This window comes from Anopheles aquasalis, chromosome 2 (assembly GCF_943734665.1).
Source record: "Anopheles aquasalis chromosome 2, idAnoAquaMG_Q_19, whole genome shotgun sequence".
NCBI classification, from domain to species: Eukaryota; Metazoa; Arthropoda; class Insecta; order Diptera; family Culicidae; genus Anopheles; species Anopheles aquasalis.
Genome location: NC_064877.1, coordinates 71,931,771 through 71,951,869, shown reverse-complemented (window position 1 = coordinate 71,951,869; position 20,099 = coordinate 71,931,771). Strand labels below are relative to the sequence as shown.

Sequence of the window (20,099 nt, the reverse complement as noted above, 5' to 3'; positions counted from 1 at the left end):
TATTTAGGCATTGAATTTCCACAATCAGATCCCTCGGTTGACGAAGCAAAACTGGCGTAACATCGGTACTCCAACAGGATTTCATTTAAGTACATTAAAAATACCAATAATTTACCTTACCTTTAGGTACATTTACTAATCCTTGTTTTGTGTCTACTGTTGTCAGACACAATGCTTACAGATAGCAATTTGCAAAACGAAATGTGAAATAGCTTAGTCTATTTTGAATCGACAGCCAAGCAAAGTGATAAGAATTTTAATGCCGCATTCACCCCCGGCGTGTGGGTTATCACCGAAATTGAGGCCTCCAGATGGTACAGCGACACAGCATTGCTATGCTGTGAAGCAAATAAATTTAACATCATAGGCTTATCAAACTGAAAATACACACGTAGCGAGCACACAGCTGTGATTTAAACTCTAATCATGTTTGTTCTCGATCTTTTGATTCGCAGAGACATCAGAGTGGTGGAGTAGACTTTGAATCAGTGTTAAACGTCCCTCAGAACAGCGCAGCAGCATCTATTTGTTTGGAAACTCCAGTTAATTCAGTGTGTTAAAAAGTGGTGCAATGAAGCAAAGCATTGCTTTAATCGTACTTTGTGCGGTTCTGTCTGTTGCAGCCGACGATCCTGGCAAGGACAATACGAATGGAACGGTGCTACAAACTCAACAACAGGATAATACTCCGATCTCTTGTAAAGCTGCATTGTCCACTTGGATTGATTCGGGCATATATGAGATCCGCGTAAACAGTGATTTCGAGCCGTTTAGAGTGTACTGCGAACAACATGACTTTGGAGGAGGATGGATCGTCCTACAGCACCGTTACAATGGATCGTTGGACTTTTACCGTGGGTGGGATGAGTTTCGCGACGGGTTTGGTGATTTGGAACATGAGTTCTGGTTGGGCCTGGAGAAGATGCACCAGATAACAAAGGACCGCAGGCATGAACTGATAGTCGAGCTAAGGAATTTTAATGGCAGCTACACCTATGCAAGGTACGATGCCTTCAAAATAGGTAATGAGACTGAAGACTATGCCCTAAAGGTTGTAGGAAAGTATCAAGGAACTGCAGGAAATGCACTAGTGTATAACAAGGGCATGAAGTTTACTACAAAAGATCGGGATAATGATGATTACTACGATCAATGTGCCCAAAGCCGCCATGGCGCTTGGTGGCACAGGGCTTGTACCAAAGCGAGTTTAAACGGGCGGTACATGAATGACAATCATCGCCAATCCATATTTTGGCATTATACTGTGGAAGGTTTCTTTGGATTAAGTTACACCCGGATGATGATCCGGGAGTTGGAATAGAAGAATGGTGCTGCGAATTGAATGAACACGATAAATCAACACGAGATGGAATAATAACTAAGGACATTTTGTCAAATGAAATCCAGAAAAGTATATTCACGTTTAAAATCCTAAATTCATCCGAATCCTCGGTGAGGAAAGAAATATGGAGTGAACTCAATTGAATGGAGACGTTGCCCAACGAGAGAAAATGCAAGGAAAATGGTCTACTGGAAAAGATTGTTTTTTGTTTTCCGCCAATGCTAGTCGTGTCAGTGCTGTGTTTCGTTCATTGCAGAAAATATTCTAACCGAAGACAAAGACCTGTTCTATTATGTGTGTGGCTACGGGAATGGATTGACAAACATTTTCCAAAAAAGCGTGCTCGCTGCCAGCACCCTCGAAAACGAAGGCAAATTCCCGGCAAATCGGGATGCCGCGAGACGAAAATTAAATTTAGCGTAACGCATCGTCGTCGTCACCGAGGATCGCACACCGAGGTCCGGCCAGTAGCAGTTTTCGGTGTCGAGCAGTTCGCCTCTATGGTTCGTTTGCGTCACGGTATTTTGCCCGACGCACCAAGGCTCCCCGTCCGGAACTCCTCCTTACCGTGCTCCCTTATGGATCTGTTTTTTATTTATTTAATTTATTTTCATTCTTTACCCTTTTGATGACAAATTAAGTGTGTGTGCGTGCGGGTGTGTTTAAAGCTTGTGTGTTTTTTTTAATCAGAATTTTCCTTTTTTTTCCACACAAAAAGTCGGCCCGCGGGGAACTCGATTGACATTGGTCTTTGGCCCGCGGATCCGCGGACTGGTATGCATATGTTAATGTTGACATCACCGTACCCCGGGCGGCGCTAGACGGGCCCGACAAGGACGATGGTCGCCGCGCGATCGGAACTCGGGCCTCGGATCGGAGCACAGCGCTGTAGGTAGGTAGTTAGCATGCCGGGCGTACGCGGATATCAGCAAAGCATGGCCTCAAAATGTTGCCACCAAATTTGTAGCATTCCGATCCGAGATCTCGCGCGCGCTATGCGGAAATTGTTGTTGCGCGTTCCGTTCGCTCTGGGTGGCGTGCTGCCGGAGTGGAGGGGGTTGGGGAGACGACGCGAGTGTGTCCTCGCGAGCCCATCTTAACCGTGGCCGATTACATTATAATTCATCCCCCAAACCACACATCCCTTGCGCGATCCCGATACGCTATTTGTTTTGCATATTTGGCAATGCGAACGATTCTCAAATATTTGCCGCGGAAAAATGCGTTCTAGAATGTGCGCGAGAGATGTGAGCCCCCTCCTGCCCCCGGACCCCCTCTTTAGGAGAATGACTGATGGGCCTCGCGATGTGGGGATGTCGCATTTCTCGAATCGATTATTTGTCTCCTATGACGGTCTGATGAGAGGAGCGGTCCGACCACACGCAAGCAACGTCACAGAAACGTGGCCAGCATAGTGTGACACCGGAGGTAATTGATATCACCCCGAGTTGGGGTCAACTCTTTCACTAATCAGCGTCTTTCTTCCTTCTTCCATCATACAGATACACAAACATGTTGTCATAACGCGCGACGCTCGCCCGGAGAACAATTTGTACCGCGATGCCGCTGACGACAGGCCAACAAATGTCAACTGACAGACGGCCAGCCACCCGGAGGAGCAGGAGGGTTGACGACATCTTCTTCTGCGACATCTAATGCCAAGATGCTGGTGGCGTGACATTGATCCACGCTGAAGGATGTGTCGGGATCACGAGTACGCACATCAGTCATCACTCATGCCACTAAACGCTCTTCCCTCGCTCACTGGCGCAGGTATGGTGTTAGGTGGGCCTCCTCATCGCCTTCCTGGTTGCGCTGCATGATGGCTTATTATGTTAATTAATATTTTAATTACCACAATTTGACGCTAACGCCGCCACCGCCACCGAACATGCGCTAAATGCAGCAGCGACAGCAGCAGCAGCAACAGCAACGACTACACTTTAATTAAACACGATTATGATGACATTAATGAGAAGTGCTGTGCGACGAGTGCTTGAGGTGCGAGTGCGGGAACATATTTATCACCTACCACCCAAACGTACCGCTGTAGTCTCTGTGTACCTTCGGCGTGCTAATACGAGAACCGTTGGGTGTCTTTTCCGCGGAAACTAATATTGGAAACACGCTACCAACGTTGGCACCGAAATAGAGCCCGGTTAGAAAAGGGACAGCAGAGCAGGGACTTTGCGATGAGTCAAATGGGCGCGCACACAACACCGAAAAGGACACACGATGGAGCAGCCTGGTGGTCGATCAAAAAACAGCAAAAAAAAACACCATCTACCTCTTGTGAAAAGCCCAACCAAGCACCTTAAAGTCACCGAGACACACACGGGAACCGGGCGTGTGATGAATTTCACCTCCGGTCGCGTATAAATCATGGCTATGGCCAAGTCAAGGCACGGGAGCGCGCGCACGTCTCCGGAAAATCTATGTTCCGACGGTGTCTTAACCCTGATCGTCGGAAGCATACATAAAACGCGGTTCCGCTTCGTCCCCGTAGGACCCAAGGTGGGGCGGTGATGGGATTAGAAGTGTCCCAACGCGATCCGCCACCAGACAAGACACAACGCCAAGATCACCGGACAGCCAGAAAGAGAGAGACAGGAAGAGAGAGGGAGCAAAAAAGGTACACAATGCGCGGTGGGTAGTCATCATAAATTATTCTCTCACTCACAGCAAACCCCCTTAGCCCCCTTACCTCGTAGACCGCGAAACCCAAAGTGATCTACGCTCCAAAGAAGGGCGGACGGGCTGCATCCATCCAGAGCCACACCACACCCCACTGATGAAGCATGATTTTAATAGTCCTCCACAATCAACGCTCTGCGGGGTTACGCTTCGTTGCCCAAGGGAGACCTCACTTCGCTTTTCCGGCTAGAACGGAGTTGTCGCTCCTTCTTCTTCTTCTTGACGCCCTCGAGGGAAACTTTCCCGACGAAAAAGATGGAACCCCGTACCCACACGCACATAAACGAGTTAATGAAAATGCGTACAGAAATCATAAATTATCGCACGTTTGATGGCAGCGAGGCGCGCTGCCTAGGCAACCAACCAAAACCAATGTCGAGTGGCTGGCTGGCTGGCTGACGATGGGCGCACTGTGGCCCTGAGCTTGGATGGTTTTTCACTCGAGAGACGCTGATCCTGCGCTGCGACTTCCAGACACTGACGCCACCAACGGCGGGAGTGTAAAACATGCGTTAAATATCCGTGGAAATTAATTTCGAGCCCGGTGTTTTGCGATGGAAGACGACGACACTGGCGACGACGACGCCGACGCGCGAAGGCTAAGCGATCAGTCAAGGATAAAAAAGTGACTCCCGTCGTCCCGGCCTTCAGGCGAGGGACACGAAGATGGATGATGGTAGGCCATTGGTTGGAGGTGGTGGAGTTTGTTCGCCCGAGGAAAAGGGGTTGCTGGTGCTGCTGTTGGTACCCAAAAAGGGACACAGTGAGTGGAGAGGTAAACGGTAATAATGTTTTGGAGGAAGACTGGAACAAAATGAGGAAAAGAACCGCGTGAAAAAAATGATGGAAAAAACAAACAAAAAAACAAAACTAAAACGTAACCGACCGGTGCGTGTCCTAATGTACCGTAACATGCGGAACGAGACGCCAGAGAGGAAAGCAGCACCCTTTTTTCTATTGCCCCGCTTAGGCCTCCTCCAGTTTAGGTCGCTCGAAATGTAAGGACACGTGTTTATGTTTATCCTTTCTTGTTGCTCTCTCTATCCCTTTTATAGACTCGCTGGCTGGCTGGCCGGCTTGCTGGCTGGTGTTGAAAAGGGGTCCCAGGAGTCTAGCGATGCGCATGACATCGGAGTCCTATCAGGAAGGTTTCATCGCGCGGCAGAAGCGAACAAGTTAATTGACAGCCGCCGTCCGACGATGCGAACCGTCCATAAATCATCCCGTACAACGACGATGCCATGCCGTGCCTTTTGGCTTCTCGTAATATTCCTAATTAATAAGTTCCACTGCTGCTCTTTATTGTTCTAATCATATCATTTGACCCTTTCTCTCGTAGGGATTCTCGCTGTGCATTCAAGGACGCCCAAATTATCTTCAAAAATGCATCCAACTGGCCAGAGCACAGTTATCACCGGGAAAAGGAATACATCAATATCAGCTGCTGTTAACAAATCGTGATCATTGTTCGTCTTCGATGGACTTCGATATGCGGTTGATTGTTTGAATCAATTTCGTTCTCTGAGACCCTCGAGGTGGGTAAACGAAACGCAACACATCGAGAGCAGTGCAACGGTAGCGCTGTACTGTAGGGCAGTTAAGCGAAATTGTCGAAAGCAAAAGGAGGAATCACACCGAAAAGCCCCATAAAAACATGCTGCTCAATACGCATCATTCTCATCCTCCTCTCACACCGGAGCGGATTGTGACCTTCAGGAGCTCCAATCCGAGTGTTAACGGGTTCCTACCGCACGGTCTCCTCGCATGGACTCTCGCTTCCAAGAGGACTCTCTTTGTTATGCTGCTGTCTCAACATACTCGATGGTCAAAAGGGGGCCAGAAATTGAAACATGGCGATGACCATCCCCTGTGCTCTCGCTCGCTGACTCTTGGCGAAGCGGACGACAAACAAATTATTTCACAACATTTGAAGCCCCCAACCCCACCCCTGGGGGCTAGTGGTCAGTATTCGATTGTTCGCGGATCGCGATCAGGACCGTGCGAAGCGGCAAACTTCTTTTAAAAGGCATTAAAGTAACTTACATTTTTGTCTTTCGGGCGGAACGCACGCTCGTGTACGCGCTGTGACCGCTTTCGGTGCGCTTTCGGCGTAACTCTCGTTTCGGCCTTTACTCCATTCCATTTGGTCCGGGCTGATCCCCTGTGTGTTTTGCAGCTCAATCGCGCGCCATGTTCCAAATCGTTTCGACGCGTTCGTCGCGCAGCAATCTTGATCGGTGATTTACCTTAAGACTCCCGGTGGCTGGTGGCCTTTACGGTGCTTTATCGTGTCTCCTCTTCTCTTCTCTTTCTCACTCACTCGTTCACAGTTCCCTCGCAGATGGAATGTCCAGCAGGACAACAATCAGAAAAAAAACAACCGCAACAACAACAACAAACACTAAGAACGTTGGATCCTCTCCCTTTTTAAACGTCGTCGGCACAAAGCAAATCTCGCCGACAAGCGGAGCGGTCACCGGGACCACCTCCCCCACCCATTAAATCGATCGATTGGTTAGCGCGGTGAGAAAGTTATGCTTAAAAAATCGTGCCAGTGCGAGCAGGAGGAGGCTGCTGGCAGGAGGAACAGCAGAAAAACAAAACATAACAATTTCGCCTTCGCCATCTCCCGAAAGGGCCAGACCCAGGGCTTCGATCGATTTGTCCACGGGGGTTGACCCAAGCGGTCAGCGCGCGATGATTGCCGCCAAAGGAAGTATTTTGGGTGATTTCATCGAACGGCGAATGGTGTTGCGGCAGACGCTGCTGATGTTGGTTGAGAGTTTTTGGGGATTTGGAAACGATTACAACTGATGGACATGATTCACTATTTGGTGGGAAACTGTTGTTCCAGCAACGTCATCCAACTGTGCTCAGATGCTTCAACAAGCCGCATCTTCCCTTTCCATCGATTATTAGTCATCTAGTCGAGAGATAACTGAGATGATGAGTATGCAGTTTAGAAATAGAATACTGTTTGTTTGACTTTTTGTTCTTAAAATACATTTACAACTTCAATAGATTCGCAAATAAACTACCCCTTGGACTCCACTGAACGCAAATCGCGGAGTCGCGTTACATTCACAACATTACATGCAAACGAAAAACGGGAGCTATTTCCGGCTCTCGCAACCGTATTGTGATAAGATTGTTGTTGAACCAACTGCCATTCAGACAACAGCACCCATTCCATCTGTCCGCTTGTCCTGTCTGTCTGGTTGGCTGGCTAGCTGACTGGCTGGCTGGCGTACCCAGACCATGATTCAGAAGAGAATGATTTACTTCGGCCATTCTGAACCCTGAAAACCCATTCGAGTCTCTGGCCGCTATATTTATCCGTACCAAACAACGACAACCAACAGGGAGAGTGAGAGAGAGTCCCACGACCGCTTAGCGCACAGAACAACAACAAAAAAAAGCAAGAATGTTCCATGGTCTAGAGTCTAGTTTTGAATGAAATTTTAATTAATGTTTCTTGTTCTACTTGCTCGCTGTGCGCTACACAAAACTAACAGTCCACAAGCGCGGAAGTTGCGGCGACACTCTGCACGCGCGCGCGCCCAAAAAAGCAACAAACGAACAAACGAAAGAAGAAGTCACTCGAACAAACGGTCTCCACACCGTTGTCGTTTTGGACTACCCCCAAAAATGCTTCAATTCTACCGCACGAAGACGAAATTAAATTTACAGCCCCCCAGTCCCTCTTTACAGGTCGCCTGTGTTCCCGGGGTGGAAAAAAATGTCCAAGTTGGGTGAAAAGAGGTGAACCCTGTGATCCCCGTGGCGTGATTCCCGTGCACCACCACCGATGGAGCCAACGGGAGTGCAACGAGAAAAACGGGAGGTTAAAGAGGAAGCAAACGTTCAGTAAACCACACAGCAGCGACTACACTCCGCTGCCTGGTTTACAACAAGAAAATTATCTACTCATTCGCTTGACTTTTCTTCATTTCTCTGTCCCTGCACCTCGCTCTCCGGATGTGACTGTGTGTTTGTTGGTGAAATAACATCAAATTACGGCCCTTTTGAAAAGGATCCACGTGCACAGTGGCGTCACAGGCAAGGAGCACCAAACGGAAGACCGAAACAACGGGAAAACTCATGGGGAAAAGGGGAAAAACTTTGATCGATATGGAATTCGGGCTATGCTTTGTGATGTTGCTGTTGCTACCGACGGTGGTGCGCGAATGAAGAGCGCATTTCCTTTCAAACAGCTTCTTGCTACACGAGACGCCGCGTGCTGGAGTGACGATGATCAGAATACACGCCCCGAAAGCAGCAAGCGATTGAGTTGGGTTGAAGAAGAGTTACTTTGGAACATTGTTCCACTGCGGGGAAGGTAAACCGGGTCGTCACGCGGGTTTCCACGCGGAGCGCCACCGAGTCAGGCGCATGTCGAGTGGAAAATCGGTGAAAAGCAACGCTCAGACACGACACGATGGAGGACGATGGAAAGGAAGGAGGAAAAATACCTTCCACTGGATGGGTGGGAGGGCTCTCTCCGACCTTCTCCGTCTGTCTTCAACAAGATCTTGCTGTTGGAGAACAATTTTCCGTAAAGTTCGAAGTTCAACTGAGTTGGAGTTCGGGGCACTGTGCGGTGCGATGTCGTTACAGTCACTACTACACGCTTGTTACATTTTATTTCATTTTGTTTCGTAATTAAAAGAGTTGCGAGCACAAAGGAGCACCCGTCGTGGCGTTTGAAGGAGGAAAACACCGTCTTCTGCCGACCTCTTGGCCTCTGGTGTTGCTGCTGCTGCCGAGAGGTGACTCCTTTCGCGCGGAAGGCCAAAGCCCTGATGGCTACTGACGGTTCGGTGGCGGCTGCAGTACTTATCTCGGCGGAAAATTGGTGCCAGAGCAAATTAAATTTATTATCTTCGATCAAAGAAGCGGCGAACGGCTAAATTAAGTTTGCTAGACATAATTTTCGGGACCCCCAAAACACCCCTTTTCGGGGGACGCATCGTGCATCGCCTTCGTGGCTTCTTATCCTCGCTAGAACCGTGAATGTGTGTGTGTGGCAGTGTACAGGAAAGAGGCAGCCAAGGCAAATTCCTGCTCGATGCACAGAAATATCCAAACGGCAGTTCACGCGACGCCGCGCCATCTTGGGATACACAAAATGGGGTACCCCCTGGCGCGGTGGCTAGTAGCTAGATGCGGGAAGAGTTAGGGCTGTTTATTTTTCACTTTGCCAGCCGCAGAATTTACGATGCAATTTGTGTGAATTTTTGCAAACCATTTTTCTGATGTGATCGTTCGCGCAAACACACCCGGACGGGTGGTGCGCGTGCGGTCAACGGTGAACTTTGAACGGGGTTTGAATTTTTTTTGTTTGCCTTCAATTGCCTCTGGTTTCAAATGCGTAATTTACATCGAAACAATTATCGCAAATTATGCCGATAAAATGGTCCACGCGAAACGTGAGCTACCGTCGTCGAATCGAGTGATTTAATGGAGACTACATGGCAGAATGTATTGTTCGTGGGTGTTCGTAAATTTGAGCCACTCAGGTTCATTGAAGTCATAAATTCCTTTTTCGCTGCTGCTGGGGAAACTGTTCTCGCCGATCTTTGTTGAATGTAGGGTTACATAATTATGCTTAAAGAAATGAGCTAATAATGTGCCAATAACACACTGAAATTGTTGTACTTAGTGCCTTAAAAGATGTAGCAAGAAGGGTTATATTTTGAGAAAACATCGTTTTAAATGCTAGTAGGCAATTTAAGAATCATGTATTAAATTCTTGAGTTAATTTCTCATAGAGAAAAGTTGAATTAATAATTCATTTCCATATGATTTGAGTTTTCTTAAACTCATCTGTCGAAGATAGCTTTGTTGATCACTCAAATTATCAAATAAAATGAATCCAATCGAATGTTTAGTTTATGCTAGAATTTCTATACTCTTTATAGAAATTCCAACATAAATTCATCCATCCATTCATCATCAAAGCAGTTTCCACTATTCGACATCGAAACATAAAGTAAACTCACTTAAGATAAACCCTCAAATGCGCTTCGAGCACGTGCTGCCAGCATTTAGCCCCACAGGAAAAAGTGTTTGCTCCAACTCCAACACTTTTCGCACCCTTCCACGCACCCAACGACCCAACCAAAAAGAGTTTTCTTTGGAGAGAATCAAGTTTTCTGCTCGTCATTTGCGCTGCTTGTGGTCGCCGCCACAGAAGGATCTTCACGTTGGCTCCCGTTGGCTCCCGTCTCCTAAGCCATCCGCCACCATCTCGGGGAGCGCATTTTTTGACGAATCACGAATCTACCCCGATCACACTTGAAATGCGACATTCCGACGCATTTCAGGGGAGGCGCGCTCGTTGACGCGCCGTGTGTGAGAGGTAAGGGTCCGAGGATGGAGGGGTAGAGTGCGCAATGAATTAATTATCTCATAACGAACTCGTTTGGGCCGACGAAACAATTTCGTATTCCACCGCGCGTCTCTTTGGCGCCCTGTTGGTCAAAAGAGATGAAATACGGACAAAAGTATCTATTCCTGGGAGCTGTCGTTGGGCTGTCCTCCCTGAGCACAACAACCCTTGGGATGCCTAGTGGGGGTTCTTGGGGAGGAAGGCGGCGAAAAAGTGAATATTTTGGCATCAGTTTTCTTCAGCAACCATGACCACTAGGGAGACAAAGCAGCAGCAGGGCAGGCGTGCTGCTGACTCATCAGAAAAATAATTATTTTTTCCAGCATATTCATGGTTCACGCGGACAGAACACACGATATTCCAACCCCGATATGAGCCACGATGCCGCAGCAAGGACTGAAAGATGGAGTGGCAGCAGCAGTAGCAACAGTGATGGAATAGACGGAAGCGAAACAAATAATTATCATCAGTTTAATTTGCATCATTAGAGATAATTTACGGTGCGACGTGAATTCGTAATAATTCACGCATTTTTCCCTCTCATCCGTGACCGCTCACCGAGTGGATGTGGTGGTCGTTGAGGGTGTTCGAAGGTTCGTGTCTCAGGGCGGCAACCCAAAACCAACCAACGAGCGAACGAACGAGAACCAACAAACTTCCAACATCCTTCCTAGCGCACAACACACTCACAGTTTGGACATATGTTTTGATACTTTGATGCTCAGCGGTGCGGTGCCATTCATCATGCAACCATTTAAATCCCGGTCCACCCGGACCGCCGTAGAGACAGGCCAAAACCCCAAAATCTCGTAAGACGCAAGGACAACGACGAAGAAAGACGCGGCCAAGTTGAGCTGGAAAGACGACACACGGCGACGACGATGCACGATGCGCCGCGAGAAACCGCGAGAGACCAAACGAGGCATTAATCATCTTAATTTAAATTTAAATGACGCCATTTAATCTCTACCGCCACTCTCCCGGGCGGGCAGGCGAGCATACCACCCCCTCGCTCACAACGCGATGGCGATGGCAGCGAAGGTGCATTTCCTGTACGAAATGGTGATAGAAATGCTTCGTTTCACCTGCATATCTCCTTTGCGCTGCAAGATGCAGGAAAAACGTTGCACAATCTGCGCCCCAAATGCACTGCAACACCCCACCAGTCTTCCATCAGCGGACATCCTTGGGGTGGAGAGCGATAAAATGTTAATTTCTATGACGATCGCGCGCGCTCTCGAGAAGCCACGGTTACAACCATTAAAATACTTCACACCAACTACCGTGTGCTCGCCAGGCACAAGCCATCGTTTCGCCATTACGAGCCGTAAGTAGCCACCGTTGGAGCCGGTTGCACGCGGATGCATTTCATGTGCTGTGCATTGTGGCCACAGCGCAGCACAGAGACCCCATCCTAACAATGGTACCATTAATCATAAGCAGCTATGGGTAAAAACAACTCTCAACTCTTACCGGAGCAGCTTTAAACTTTTATTGCGCTTTTTCTGAAATGGTAAAAGCATTCCTCACACCTGTTTACAAAACAAACGGCTTTCTGTTCCGGACACTCGCTCTCTCTGGCCAATAATGTCCCTCGTACCGCGTGGTGGTGCGCTGATCCGTGAGAATTCGCCATTAACTTTGGCAGCACAGTCACGGCTACGGCCGCTTTTCACCAGCTTAAAAGTCGATACACATCCGTCGTAAAAACCTGTGCTGGGTACGGGCTGTGGATCGTAAAAGTGGAAAAATGGCCCGGGATGTAAAGCTGCGTTTTACGACGGTGTTAAGATCGCCGCTGATAGCTTCTTGGGCTACCGCTAATAGAGTCGTTTTGAGAGCGGTCTTGACGCAGCACAGGTCACACTTTTCTTTTTGTTGTTTGTTGAAGGGGATGTTTTACAACTTTTAAATGTTTTAAACTCACTTGCAGGCGCGAACAGTGATTGTGCAGGAAGCAGGAGCCGTAAAATTAATGGTCCTTAGGCTTAGGTTTTGTTGCAAGAAAGGTGTAAACAGTGAAACATTCTTGTTGTAATGGTATGATCGCCGTGGTACAGAATAACAAGAAGCTAGTACAGAGTAGAGCGGAGTATCATTGATAATAATCGAGCAACTCATAACGTACCGGAGCTGTGGAAGTCTCACAGCTTGACCATTTCGCAGCATTTCTAACCAGCACAAAACATTCTATTGAAAGAACGCCAGTCTCCTCTGTCCGGTAATCAAATGGAAGAAGCTCTCCCGCCGAAGCTTCTTCTCTTCCACAAACAAAGGTTCCGCTTTCCTTCGTCATCGATTTCCTTCGATTGATTCGAGATACGCTTTGAATTCAGAATCGGATCTTCGTCTTCGAAAGCCATTGTTTCTTGGGGCATAAAAAGCGGGACACAAAAAAAAAACCGGGTAAACCCCAATCTCGTTGGTCAAGAAGGTGTTGAGAAGGATTGGGACGAACGGACTGTGCAGCGGACATTCCAAGGAATGCATCGGTCAAGTGGCCACTGAATGCGCACCATTGCACAGTGGAGGGAGAGATGAGCAATCGTTTGCTGGATGGAATGGAATGCGATTCGGTTTGATTGAAATTTTCCAGATGCAGATGTCGCAATCGCCGCATGAATGCACCCCGTCCGGAAGTTGATGCTAGTTGGTATTTCCCGTGCTTCTGCTTTTGGTGTGACTCAGATGCTCAGTTCCTGGTTGCTCTCCGTGGAGGTTGCTACAGGTTACAGCATTGAGTCATCCGAATTGACCATGTGTAGCATGACTTTTTTATTAAAATAAATTTATGCAACAAACATGAAACATCATAAAGGAGCAGCCAGAGTATCAGAGATTTATCATCTGCTTCTAATTTATGTACCAAACGATCACGCTAACGATCATGTTCCCGTGCATTATGAAGAAGCTTTTAAGGCATTCAAGCATAGATGCTGGGCCCATTCTTCATAAGCAAAGGCCATCACCACCAAAAATTGGCCCCTCACCTTTCACGTCTTAAAAGGGGCATTATTGTTGGTTTTCAATTATGTGGCCGCCATAAAAACCACAACCAGTATCTATAAAGATGTCACATCAGCTAACGACACGACAGGGCACAAGGCCCTTGCCCCAACCGACATCACGTTTATGGTTAAACAATAACACCGAAAGACAACAATTATTGGTTCCCGGGAAACCGAACCGTCGCATACGCTGTGCTACCGTGGTTGCGATCGCATGTCAACGGGTGACACGACACCCACCACGCTCTATGCTGCGACAACATAAGAAACACACAACAAAGGCGCTGTCGGTCGGTGAAAAACCCATCTCGAACCGTCTCCACGAGCACGCGTGGTCCGTCAGTACGCCAACAGATGTTACAATGTTTCAGATAAGCATAAGACGTGCTTCATTCGACGATGTGGAAAATGCAGCTTCAGTTTCGTGCGCTCTTCGTTCCTCCCTCACCTTCGAAGATTGAACGGAACAACTGGAACAAAAAGGGGTGTTTTTCCGGGAACTACTGTCCCCGAAAACCCGCGCGCAATTCAGTTCAACCTTTATGAGCTGTGAGACCGTGATTTATGTCAACCGCACGCTCACTCGACGATCGACGAACGAACCATCGCACCATCGATAATCCCCTTTTATGGCCACACGCTCGTAAACGCCTCTTTAACAGCTAATTATGTTGGATTCATTCCGATTCCAAAGGCTCATCCAATAGGGTATAGCCTTGTTTGTAGTAATGTGCAATGTGACTTACCTTTATTGTTTTTATCGCTAAAATTTAACGCCCTAGAGAAGTGCTCATCGACCGAGCTGGCCGCATCGCCGGAGTAGTTGGTGAAGACGACGCACGTTGCCGATAGGTACTGGGCCCGACCGGTACCACTTCCGCCGGCCATCGCCATTCCGCTGCTACTCCCGGCACCGCCACTAGCTACTGCGCCACTGCCGCCTCCACCTCCACCTCCGCCGCCACCACCACCACCGGACGATTCACCGCTTCCACCACCGGACACAGCGGCTGCAGCGGCCGCAACCGCCGCCAACCCACCCGCATCCGTCCGTAGGTTGAGGTTGTGCGGGGAATCGGGACCGGAAGAGCAGGAGCTGTCGTTGTGCGCACCGGATATGGTTCCTGCCGGTTGGCGTTGTTGGTGATGATGCAACATGAAAGGAGGGTGAGAGAAAGAGAGAGAGGGAGAGAAAGGGAAGGACAAGGATTGTAATTAGACTTTCATTAATTACCTACAATCTACACGCTGGCTAACATGCTGGCATGACGAAGACAGCTCGTTCGCTCTCTTTCGCTCTCTCTTGGTTCACTTAAAGTAATAGCTACCGAATCGTTTGCGATTAATTAGTCCAAGCAAGTGGGTCGCTTGTCGCTGGCCGATGCGTACGCGAAGGCGTTTAATTAAAATGCAGCCCCAGCTAGGAGTGCAACTGGCGCGGTTTCCCATGGTGGCCCCGATGATGGGATTTGAATCAAGCGAGGGAACCATAAATTAGTTGCAGCCCATCATCGCAATGCAATGGAGGCGCACGGAATCGAACAACGCTCCACGCTGCACTGGCGTTTGATTGGATGAATAATGTATCGGAACACCCTTTTTGGGGGCTGAATACATGCGATAAAAAAATGGTCGAGTGACTTCAACAGCACTCCCGGACACGCCGCCGACACGGAACGATGGTTTTTACCGAAATCGATGAGAGTTAGAGCCGAGCAGTGGTCCCTCCGCCGGCCGGCCGACCGTCCAGCGAGTGCATCGTGCATCGAGTAATCGAGCTTGACACTTCAGAGTTAGTCAATAGGGACTAGTGCTGCAGCGAGTCAAGTAGTGCACAAGGGCAGTTTGTGCCATAAAATTTCAATTAGTTCGCTCCGATCCTAATATTACATACAATTTAGTCTCGCAATGGGTGTAGCTGTAATTGGATTTTTCCAATCAATGCGCGACAACTAGTGCGTGCAGGTGCATCCGTGCAACTCAATGCAGCTCTGCAGAGGAATGGTTTTGGGCACCAGTCTGTCGCTGGTACTTAATGCACTTTATCCTTTTGAGGGGCACAGTTAGACGTTTGATATTTATTTGTGAGGGATAACATTTCAAATGGAACTCAAAGTTTGATCAAATATTTTCGAAATTTAAGCTGCTTTTTGCTTGTGTTAATTTATTGAGATAAGAGTAGCATTTCATCACAAGTGAAATGCTTCAAAACGATTGCAAAACACGATTGCTAGAGATTAAAATTACGAATTCACATTGACTGTAGCACATAAAAAAAGGAAACGAAGCGAAACATCAGCAAACACAAGCAACTAATGCTGCTCCCCATCACCAAAAAACCAAGCACCGTCGAGCGGTCAGTTGGTGTCAAGCGATCTTGTCAAATCCATCAAAACTGTCCAATAATTCGAATTTGATATTCCCCCCCCCCCCCCAAAAAAAAACGATCCAAACCAGCAGGAGAGCAACTAAATAAACAATTGAAGCCGCTACAACGCGTGCACCTTGCGAATCGAAGCGAATCGAATGCTCGAGATATCATCGTTCAGCCAAAAGGGGTAGGGAGGAAGGGAAACGGCTTTCCGTCCGTTTCCTTGCACTCGTCTCGCACAAGAAATGACAAACAAGAGAAACGGTTGAACCGGTTCTTCTTTTTTTTTTGTCTCGATCCGCGACTTCCGAGTGCCACAAGGCTCATCTCACTTTCAGCTTCGTTCGAAGCGCATCGAACGCATAGCAGCAGCAACAACAAACGGCACACCATGTGGCACGCACACCACGGGAATCGCGAAACTGTGCCAATATTTATTAGCCTTCGAAGCCGCGTGGATGATGGACAGTCAGCTGCAATTCTGCCGCATTTCGCGTCCTTCGAAAACGGCAATTGACAATGGGGGTCTTCCTTGTCTCATTGTTTTTCGCTGGCCGCTGGCGTATGTGGCCCCAAAAAGGAGGGTTCATATTTTATCTTTGATCCCTGCTGGTTGACCTAGCACGATCATAACAATTATGATTATTCGGGGGCACTGTCACCGTTGGCTACGTAGCTCAGAAGCAACAGCAGCGTCACCTGCAACAACGGCAGCAACATCTAACGCACAACGCCACAAACAACGAACCAATAAATAAATTGTCCAGCGACTGTTATCAATCATCGAATCATAAATAATAAATAAGGCACCCAGTGCCATGTCCTCCCTCTGGCGGGCTGTTGTCGCGCTGAGTCACGCACGCGCACGTACCTTCCGTGTCACTCCGGACCGTGCTGATGTCTTCCTCTTTGGTAATGTGCCTCTGGAGCGCACCTAGCGGGATGGTCGGTATGGCGGTCTGGTTGACGGAACCGATCGTCGCCGAGGAGTTGAGCACCGAGGAGTTGAGGGCGGAAGCGTTGAGGGCCGATGCGTTGAGCGCCGACGCATTCAGCACCGAGGAGCTGAGCGTCGACGACGACTGGGCGGCGGCTGCCATGTTCGACGGTAGCGACGGCGGTAGCAGCGGACTGCATGGTGAGTGTGAGCCGGCCGACGTGCTGGATGAGGCGGCCAGCGGCACTCCGGACGATGAGTAGAGATCCTGGTTAAACTGCAACGAGAAAGCAAAACGAGGGAACCAGTGAACATGAGTTTTATGATGCATTTACGCTCTCGAAGGTTCCTTTTGAGACAATATGTCCCATTGAGACAATTGTCTTGACATTCTAAGACGTGACTTCTGAACTATTCTGTTTTTTATCGTGCTATCTTGTCATTAACCTGGTTATCCTGCTACTAACAATCGAAACTGATGCTTGATGGTGCACCGTTTGACAACATAATCCCATCAAAAGCAGCATGAATTGAATCCTGATACAACCACGAACCACTTAACCACCGTAACCGCACGAATGTGGTTGTGTGTCCGACGAAAATGAAATCGAAGGCGATGCCACAACGACGCGGAAGAGGTTATGAGACACCGAATGCGCAAAACTTACACACTACGTTTGCCACCTATAACCGCATTCCACGAGCGCCATCGAGCGCCAACTCGGAGGTATCATCGACCGGTGTCGATATCGGGATCGGGAAAAAGTGAAAGAAAACACTGCGCGACTGCGGATACTGCGGGCACCGACTGATGATGGCGGCCGACTGGGGCTGGCCTCCCCGTGGTGAGGAGGAATTATGCTGGAATTATCCGGGTGCTGTGTCCAACGTACCAGACGGTTGGGCATTTCTGTTTTTTTTTTGGTTTTTGCTCCGAATATCATGCCAACCATCGCGTGAATCACATTCCCGTGCAACACCATTGCCGGTTGGGTGTGGTGAGACTGGCAGGATGTGGTCCAGCTCCAGAGTGTTACATTCTGCGGCCAGCGAGGCTACCGGTTTCAAATATTAAACTTCTGTGCTCCTCTTACACCGCCTACCATCATGGGTATCCGCAGAAACATATTAATCATTTGGAACAACGCACCAATACTGGATGATCGTGCACCGAACCGAGCCAAGTCTAATGATCACGATCGTTCAGGTTGATCACCGACGGGCATTCCGTGCGCAGCGGGATCCATAACCTTCAAAAGTTGGCTACAAAATGATGGATTATCATTCAATTACACAGGATCGCTACGGGAAGCTAGAGAGTAACAACGATTTTCTATCCCTCCTGCCCTCTGCAGGGTACTCGATCGTTGATCAAACACAGTTCAATTGAATTATTCGTCATGGATTGATGTTTTGTTGAACCTTCATGGATAGAGAATGGTGCACGATTTCAGCAAAGCTTTCACAAACAAACACATTCTATCCTTTCGATCCGTGGTGCTTCGGTTTGCTGTGCTATTATGTTGCAATTACATGCCGGACATGACTGTGACATCAAACGCATCAAAGAAGGCAGCATAATTCATAAGCGCCCATGCAGCTGGCATACAAATGATCCTTTGGATGGACCCCCCAATGCATCATGATCTTCTGGCGCAATTAATGCGGTACATGAACAAACAGACATAAACAGGACGCGAGAGACCCAATAGAAAGCAGGTTGAATGTTAATTCGTTCTCAAGCCGGATCACTTAAAGGTTCCCTCTGCAGTGGTTGTCGTCGCCTATTGCTCCTTTCACCCATCGAGAGCCATATCGGTGCATCGGCGACAATGTTTTTTTGCAGCCACCACTCCACTCTCCACCACGTCTACGTCATCACCATTCATACGGTCACGATTCGCCTTGGGGATCCCTCGGGAGCACCCAGGATGCTGGGGGCGCCTCAGGTTAAAGTCGGTCAACGATGGCCCGAGGCAATTAGATTCGCGATCCCTTCCTGCGATAACCCAGTCAATTAGTCAATTATCTTGATTAAACGATGACAATCGGACGCAACGGCCGACCAATGGGCACACGGTCGCGACGGTGCATCTCCGCTACTGCAAACCGACCAGCCCGATCGCAAAAACTGGTCACCTTGGGCCCGCGGTGGACACTGAGCGCAGGTTGACTGAATTGATTATCATTCTCTTCGCTGCTTGCATGGCCCTTGCTATGGCCATGTGCAGTCGTGCGCGTTGGTCAACAGTGAGATCAGTCGAAACCACAAAAAGCGTGAACCGATCGCGATCGCTGAATGATTGGCCGCCTTAACAATACCGTGGCAGCGGCTGCTACAGCTGATTCATGAAATCCTTACTAAGCGGATCAGATGCGAAGGTGCCAATGGATTGAAGGGATGGCCTATTGCGATTGAGAGACGTTTGGTGGCATGGATTAAGTGATAAGCATTGAGGGCTACTACGATACAAACGCAGTCCCTGCAACAGGAACAGTTTCCCCTTTGGAACGATTTTGATTGACTGATCAGTTACAGAAGTCTCACATCGAATGGGCAACGAATGGGCAACGGAAACCGGCACAGACACAGTAAACGATTGTGTCCAGGATGTAGAAGCACGGGACCGGTTTTCTTATGCCGCTCAAGACACCGGAGCCACGGTGGAAGAGACCACGGCCATAGTGCGACCATACATTGGGACCAACTGTACCAACTGGGGACCAATATAAGCCCGGAATGGAAGTGACCGTGTGCACGGTACACGGTGCACCTGGTACCTGGGTGTACCACAGTCACTGCCAAGAATGGATGGATCACCCCCGTCTCCCATAACCCCGGCGAACGGACATGAAGCGTCCGATTGTACCACGGGATCATTGGGCGGCCAAGCAGCAGCAGCAGCAGCAGCAACAAGCATAAAAACTCGATTCGTCGGTGGCCCACGAACAAATTATCAATATCTTTCTTATTAAATTAATATAATTCGCACCACGTCGGTACCACGGGCGGACGGAGCAACAGCACTCGCTCAGTACGCGTCGTAACGGGATGGCCAGAATGATGGACTGATTACCGTTTGGAGCGGTACGATTGTGGATGTGGCAGATCAGAGAGAAACAATGAATTTGTTATTCTGTTGGTTCGCTGGATATTTCATTAGTACGAGGTATTGGTCAATTTTTAATACATTAAGTTATTCTAGAGATCATGGTGAGCTACATCAGATAACTGCGAGATAAGCGCTAGAACGCTTCAATTGAATTTATATAAAGATCTCGAGCTGCTTACGCTTCAGTCTTTTATTCATCTTATGCACTTGTTAAAAATTAAATTTCTCTGCACTGCACTTCTT

The 20,099-nt window shown here is 48.5% G+C and overlaps 1 protein-coding gene across 3 annotated transcripts in view; it reads right to left on the bottom strand.

Moving 5' to 3' along the window:
- Positions 1–20,099, bottom strand: part of LOC126581427 (protein vestigial) — a 47,044-nt gene that overhangs the window by 12,776 nt on the left and 14,169 nt on the right. For all 3 annotated transcript variants that reach the window (XM_050245078.1, XM_050245080.1, XM_050245079.1), the window contains exons 3-4: positions 16,678–17,020; positions 14,182–14,559 (exon numbers count right to left, since the gene is read on the bottom strand). In XM_050245078.1, the coding sequence (XP_050101035.1) occupies positions 14,182–14,559; positions 16,678–17,020 (721 nt within the window). The remainder of the gene's footprint in view (positions 1–14,181; positions 14,560–16,677; positions 17,021–20,099) is intronic.